Raw genomic sequence first — 7,484 nt, 5'->3', positions numbered from 1 at the left:
CGCTCTGATATCATGAATCTCATGAACCTGTTTCTAACCTGAATGAAGCTACATGTCCTCACAAAGAAAAAGAAGCCACACATGGAGAGTCCACAGGACGTTACTGTGACCTCTATAAGTGACACTTGGTTTAGGTTCAGACACCAGCTGGTCGTGATATTGATCAGTCACATGACCTCTTTCAGGCCCCGTACCTGATCTATGTGGAGGTTCTGGAGTGTGAGAACTTTGAGACTTCCAGCGTTCCGATCCGGATCCCGGAGAACCGGATCAGGAGCACACGTTCTGTGGAGAATCTGCCAGACTGCGGCATGTCGGCGGAGCAGAGAGCCGGCAGCTTCTCCGTGGTCCCAAACTACGACAACGACGACGAGGCCTGGTCTGTCGACGACATCGGGGAGCTGCAGGTGGAGGTGAGATGGCACCCAGGTGTTCTCAGACAGGACGTGATGTCAGCAGTTACAACACCTGCAGCAGCTGTAGGCGGAGTCAGGAGCTGTTGATCAGTGACGTGTTGTTTCTTTACCTGCTGCAGCTTCCAGAGGTTCACACCAGCAGCTGTGACAACATCAGTCAGTTCTCTGTCGACAGTATCACCAGTCTGGAGAGTAAAGAGCCTGTGTTCATCGCCGCTGGGGACATCAGGTCAGTAACCACTCAAAACACTTTATTTATAAAACGGAGCGTAGGATTCATACTAAAAGTCTACGTGCGCACAAAGGCCCGAACATGGCATATGCGAAAAAAGATTCGGATTTATAAGACTGTGCACACGCACAACTTAACGCAGTGATCCCTTATAAATCCCAGTCCACATGGAAACATGCTACCTGGATCTGCCTCATGCCCCGCCCTCTACACGCCCACATTCAACCATAAATGGTCAATGCAAAGCAGCTCATGAATATTAAATTAACCTGCTGACCAATGGGTTTCTCCAGTGAATTAGCATCAAGTGATGAGAAGAAAGTTTGTGACGTGGAGGTGAAGAAACAGCAGTGATGTCACTAATGAAGAAAACACACTGATACTCTGCTGCTGGAGAGAGAGAGAGAGAGAGAGAGAGAGAGAGAGAGACAGAGACAGAGAGAGAGAGAGAGAGAGAGACAGAGAGAGAGAGAGAGAGAGAGAGAGAGAGAGAGAGAGAGAGACAGAGAGAGAGAGAGAGAGAGAGAGAGACAGAGAGAGAGAGAGAGAGAGACAGAGAGAGAGAGAGAGAGAGAGAGAGAGAGAGAGAGACAGAGAGAGAGAGAGAGAGAGAGAGAGAGAGAGAGAGAGTCAGAGAGAGAGAGAGACAGAGAGAGAGAGAGAGAGACAGAGAGAGAGAGAGAGAGAGAGAGAGACAGAGAGAGACAGAGAGAGAGAGAGAGACAGAGAGAGAGAGAGAGAGAGACAGAGAGAGAGACAGAGAGAGACAGAGAGAGAGAGAGACAGAGAGAGAGAGAGAGAGAGAGAGACAGAGAGAGAGACAGAGAGAGAGAGAGAGAGAGAGACAGAGAGAGTCAGAGTCAGAGAGAGAGAGAGACAGAGAGAGAGAGAGAGAGAGAGAGAGAGACAGAGAGAGAGAGAGAGAGAGAAAACAGTGTCTGAAATAAAAGATCTAATTCAAAGGTGGAGGAGAAAATACTTTTTCTCATCAGAATGTGGAGGAACATGTTTCATATGTTGAACGTATTTTAATTTAACTGCAGGATTATTAATTCAGAGACAACTGTGATGTCCTCACTCAGTGTCCATGTATCCATCGCACAGCATCACGCATCTCTGTCCGTTTGTTTTTATAGATCCCAACGTTTACATGGGAAGTGGCGTACACACTGGTTATATATTAGGCCCCTGATTTGAAGTCTGGACATGTTCCTGGAATGTTTTGACTGTGAGAACACAAATGTCTTAATCAGTATCTTAGAATGAAAGAGAGGACTCATACGCGTAGAAGAAGCTGACAAAGACGTCAACTTGGAAAGATGACAAGAACTAACATGAATCTCTTACTCAGACATTTGCATTTTCACACACATCTGGAGGATCTCCTGAGTTCAGTGAATGTCTGAAAGAAGCCTGAAAAAGTTCTGGAAAATGTTAAGGCTCAATTTGTGGACGATTCCCAGAGTTAATATGTGGATACAGTTTACATATGTGTGTGTTTTCTGTACAGGCGCCGTCTCTCGGAGCAGCTGGCTCAGGCCCCCACCACCTTTAAACGGGACCCGGAGGACCCGTCGGCTGTGGCCCTGAAGGAGCCCTGGGAAGAGAAAGTCCGGTAGGTGGCACTGCGTTCAACATGATGAACTCTGGACTCATCCATGAATAGATTTTAGTTTTTCATTCAATTCCTACACTTTCTCATGGAAACTTCAAATTTCCAAACTTGCTGGTTCATTTCCGGGCTTCAGCTTTCTTTACCTCCACTTGTCATGTTCAGTTGATACCTCACTGGCACCATTCACACCTGGTATTAACATCGGTACTCAAGTGGCCAGTGTCAAGTACGTGTGTTCACACCTGGAATTAAAATGTGTCTCCTGTGACCATTTGTGATCAGATCTCACTTCCCTGCTCTATACAGATCTATATCTGATCTGAGAGCATTCACACCTGAACTTAGAGCTGTCCACTTGTGATCAGATCATAAAAAACACATGTTATTACCACACGTTAATACCACATGTTATTACCTCATGTTATTACCTCATGTTATTACCACATGTTAATACCACGTGTTAATACCACATGTTAATACCACGTGTTATTACCACGTGTTATTACCTTGTGTTATTACCTCGTGTTATTACCACATGTTATTACCACATGTTATTACCTTGTGTTATTAACTCGTGTTATTACCACATGTTATTACCTCGTGTTATTACCTTGTGTTATTACCTCGTGTTATTACCACATGTTATTACCTCGTGTTATTACCTTGTGTTATTACCACATGTTATTACCTTGTGTTATTACCACATGTTATTACCACATGTTATTACCACATGTTATTAACTCATGTTATTAACACATGTTATTACCTCATGTTATTACCACATGTTATTAACACATGTTATTACCTCATGTTATTACCTCATGTTATTACCACATGTTATTACCACATGTTATTACCTCATGTTATTACCTCATGTTATTACCTCATGTTATTACCACATATTATTAACTCATGTTATTAACACATGTTATTACCTCATGTTATTACCTCATGTTATTACCTCATGTTATTACCACATGTTATTAACACATGTTATTACCTCATGTTATTACCTCATGTTATTACCACATGTTATTACCACATGTTATTACCTCATGTTATTACCTCATGTTATTACCACATGTTATTACCTCATGTTATTACCACATGTTATTAACACATGTTATTACCTCATGTTATTACCTCATGTTATTACCACATGTTATTACCTCATGTTATTACCTCATGTTATTACCAGGTGTGTTGAAGACAGCTCAGCTGATGTCGTCTGTCTCCGTTCTGGACTTTAACTTCAAACTGAGCTCTCACACTCAAACTGACACGTTAACTTCTGTCAGCATGTTGACGTCAGCTGACATTGGAGGTTACCTCAGTTCGTCCACTTCCTGTCCTCATGTGGTCTGTACTGACTGCAGTATGGTGTGTGTCCTGTAGGAGGATCAGAGAAGGATCTCCATACGGACACCTCCCACACTGGAGGCTTCTGTCTGTTATTGTTAAATGTGGAGACGACCTGAGACAGGAGCTGCTCGCCTTCCAGGTGCTGCAGCAGCTCAAGGTAATGCTATGACATCACACACATGTCAAATCACATGACCAACATGTACTGATCAATGAGAAACTCACCTGTTCTGTCCTCACCTGTAGTCGATCTATGAACAGGAGCGTGTTCCCCTCTGGATAAAGCCCTATAAGATCCTGGTGTTGTCGTCAGACAGCGGGATGATCGAGCCTGTGATGAACGCCGTGTCACTCCACCAGGTGAAGAAGCAGAGCCAGCTGTCTTTGCTCGACTACTTTCTGCAGGAGCACGGAGCTCCGACCACTGAGGCCTTCCTGTCCGCTCAGAGGAACTTCGTACAGAGCTGTGCTGGGTACAGCCTCATCTGTTACCTGCTGCAGGTCAAAGACAGGTGAGGTCACGACATCACCCGTCCACCCCAGCTGGTTCCCAGAGTCTAAATCAGGGGTCGGACACCTTTTTGACAATAAGTGCCAATGTGAAATTTTCTTGTTAATTAATTTGCCATATCAACATTATTTTTAACATTAAGTTTTATTATTGAACCACATTAGTATTTCCAACAGACTTGTCATTTTGTTCCATCCATATGGGCAATATATAGAACAACACTTTAAAGATTGCAATAATAAGTTTGTCATTAACCCAACCAACCACACTCATATTCAGAATTTCGAAAGCTTGCTTCAGTCGCAAGTCAAAAGACTTTGAGAGAGTTGGCTTGCTTCCCTTACCTGGACACTGCACGTTTGATGGATTCTCCCTTTTCTAATGACTTCCCACCCTCCTGTGTTCTCCTCTGTCCTCTCAGGCACAACGGAAACATCCTCTTGGACGCTGAAGGTCACATCATCCACATTGACTTCGGCTTCATCCTCTCCAGCTCACCCAAAAACCTTGGCTTCGAAACGTCCGCCTTCAAACTCACTACTGACTTCGTGGATGTGAGTTTCTCGTGGTCACGATGAGGTTCTAGGGGTGATTAAAGAGGTTCTGCTGCTCCTTTTGTAGGATCTTGTGTAGAACATGTTCTCGTCACTGCGATATTGTTAATTAGGTTTACATTATGTTTGCACTCATCTGTACATTAAAGGAAATGGAGTTATTGGTATCCATTAGGTCATTATCGTTCTTTGGTTGAAGTCGACTTTGAGGAGGTTGTGGTTTCTGTTCCTTGCATCTTGTTTTATAGTTGATGTATAATTGATGACACACCAACAGAAAAGTTGTGTGTTTTAGTGAAACTGTGTCTTTGTGTGTTTTAGGTGATGGGGGGTCCAGACGGCGACATGTTCAACTACTACAAGATGTTGATGCTTCAGGGTCTGATCGCAGCCAGAAAACACATGGACCGAGTTCTGCAGATTGTGGAGATCATGCAGCAAGGTACACACACACACACACACACACACACACACACACACACACACTCCTGACACTGACTGGTTTTGACATCACTGTGCGGACCCCCCCCCCCCAGGTACTCAGCTGCCATGTTTCCACGGTTCCAGCACCATGCGAGGTCTGAAGGAACGTTTCCACATGAGTCTGACGGAGGAGCAGCTGCAGCTGCTGATTGATCAGCTGGTCGACGGATCGATGAGGTCACTAACCACCAAACTGTACGACGGCTTCCAGTACTTCACCAACGGCATCATGTGACCGGCACCACGTTCCCGTGTGTGAGACTGAAGCTTTATGACTCGACTGCAGAAACTGAGCCTGTTGGTTTTATTCCACTTTTTTCTTCTTTTTTTCTGTTTCTACGTTTGTTTTCAGCTCCAACTCTTCTTCCTTATTTGGGCAGAAGTTCCTCATTGGTTACTCAGTCGGACTCGTAGCCAATCAGAGAGCAGCCCAGTTTTAGATGTAAATGTGATCATGGTTTTACAGATTGAGAACAGGAAGCTGCCTCAGTGCTTTTGAGCAGAGCACAAACAGACTGTTGAATGGACCACGCCGCTGTTTTTCATGTGTTAGCCCTTTAACTGCAGATGATGTAAAACTCATTAAAACAAACCGTGTGGACATGAAGCTCGGCGTCATCACTCAGTGTCGATGGATCCAACAGCTGATTCATCCACTGATGGGTTTAGTTTCTCAGATGTTTTGAACCTTTTATCGAAGTGAATTTCACAGTAGAAACATTGTTTAGTCAGAAACACTCACAATGCTACTTCCTGTCAATCAAGGTTTTTCAAATTCTACTCATCTAACCCAGAATGAAGACGAGCTTCAAAACAACAAGGTGTCAAAACCTTTACAAAGATTTTACTAGAATTACCGCACTGTGGTTCTATGCCTCCTTTGAGTCCAAGTGACAACTGATCAAAAGGTCAAAAAGAAATTCCCTCAACTCGTTAAGTTAACTCAGGTTTTCCTACTGTACAGTGCACATAAAAGGGGCGGGGTTTCCTGCATATGACCAATCACAGACGTGGACAGTTGACTGACAGCAGAGCTGAGGATCAAACTGTTGAATAATAAAAATCTGAGCAGAACAAACATCCAGAAAAAGGTACAAAATTCCAGCTGCTAAATGCAGGAAGAACAGCTGGTAAAACATCTGGGATTGTTTTTATAGTAAAACTTCATTAACAAGAGCAGATCTGAATTTAATGTCACCTGTTTCCATCACATGTCATTTACATGAATTCTCATTGTGTGTTTGACAGTTTTAGTCTTTCAGGTGAAACCCTGGAGGCTTCAAGCTGAACTGCAGGAAATAAAACACACAGACTGTAAAGAAGGAAGTCGACTGATTTTCAAATTATTATTCATATTATCTATTATATATTACAGTGATTCTATTTCTACTGTATATTGATATCAGTGCACACATGCACACAGAGATTTGAAAACAAGTCAGATACTAAAAGAAAATCAGTAGAAAACCATAAAGAACAATAAAAACTCAAGGAAAGACTTTATTAATGTGTAATAAGTAGATTGAGCTTCTCTGCATCAGCCAGTGAACAGGAAACTAGTGGAGCAGATGCAGTCTGTGGTACTGGGAGCACTTTACGGGTCAGGCTGGTTCTGTTGGGCTCCAGCAGCTGACAGAGGTTCATCCTCTGAGGAGAATCTAGATCTTTCAGAAGCTCATCAGAGGAGCTCAAAGGATCTTGTGGGTCTCTGAAGACCCTGGTCCTCCTCAGAGACTCGAACAATCCACACCAGCTCCACGGATCCTCTAAGAACATGATGTCATGGTTCAAAGGAAGGGATTGGTCAGTGGGCGGAGCTTTATACTGTTTGATCTCTTATCTCCAACTTAACCTGGAGCAGGTCAGCTGCTCAGTGTAAGTTACCGTGGTGATTTACCTGATAACAAGTCAACGAGCTTCGTAGGACTGAAAACTCTGAATTAAACCTGAAGTTAACCTGATTGAGTTCAGGGCCCTTGACCAGGACCTGCAGAAGCTTTAAGATTCAACTGTTTCGATACATTATGCAGCGTAAACATTCATGTGACCTCAACTCCCATCATGCACTGTTTCCTGTGTGTATCAAATAGTTCACAGACCCTACAGTGTGTAAACTTTAAAAAATATTATTATAATATATTGTGTCATTTGAATTCACTTTTAAAATAAACAAATTGTCAATAAGGGATATTCTCCATCTTGTCCTATGTTCTAAAACAACAAATATCAGTGAAGTTACATGAGAAAAAGCCTGTGGTCTGACACCAGGGGGCAGCAGAGCTCCAGCTGTTCCCCATCAGGACTTCATTAC

The 7,484-nt window shown here is 43.3% G+C and overlaps 1 protein-coding gene across 3 annotated transcripts in view; it reads left to right on the top strand.

The window, feature by feature from the left end:
- The window catches only part of pi4kb (phosphatidylinositol 4-kinase, catalytic, beta), a 13,331-nt gene extending 7,340 nt beyond the window's left edge, over window positions 1–5,991 (top strand). For 2 of the 3 annotated variants that reach the window (XM_034610936.1, XM_034610934.1), the window contains 8 exons: window positions 186–413; window positions 536–645; window positions 2,159–2,263; window positions 3,659–3,782; window positions 3,872–4,137; window positions 4,558–4,690; window positions 5,012–5,132; window positions 5,227–5,991. In XM_034610936.1, coding sequence (XP_034466827.1) covers window positions 186–413; window positions 536–645; window positions 2,159–2,263; window positions 3,659–3,782; window positions 3,872–4,137; window positions 4,558–4,690; window positions 5,012–5,132; window positions 5,227–5,408 — 1,269 coding nt within the window. In that variant the 3' untranslated portion in view covers window positions 5,409–5,991. The remainder of the gene's footprint in view (window positions 1–185; window positions 414–535; window positions 646–2,158; window positions 2,264–3,658; window positions 3,783–3,871; window positions 4,138–4,557; window positions 4,691–5,011; window positions 5,133–5,226) is intronic. The other variant, XM_034610935.1, reaches the window with a different exon arrangement.
- Window positions 5,992–7,484: the final 1,493 nt, after the last annotated feature.

The sequence above is a fragment of the Hippoglossus hippoglossus genome, chromosome 16 (genome assembly GCF_009819705.1).
Source record: "Hippoglossus hippoglossus isolate fHipHip1 chromosome 16, fHipHip1.pri, whole genome shotgun sequence".
NCBI classification, from domain to species: Eukaryota; Metazoa; Chordata; class Actinopteri; order Pleuronectiformes; family Pleuronectidae; genus Hippoglossus; species Hippoglossus hippoglossus.
The sequence above is the reverse complement of the archived record's forward strand: the minus strand, read 5'-3'. Positions and strand labels throughout refer to the sequence as shown.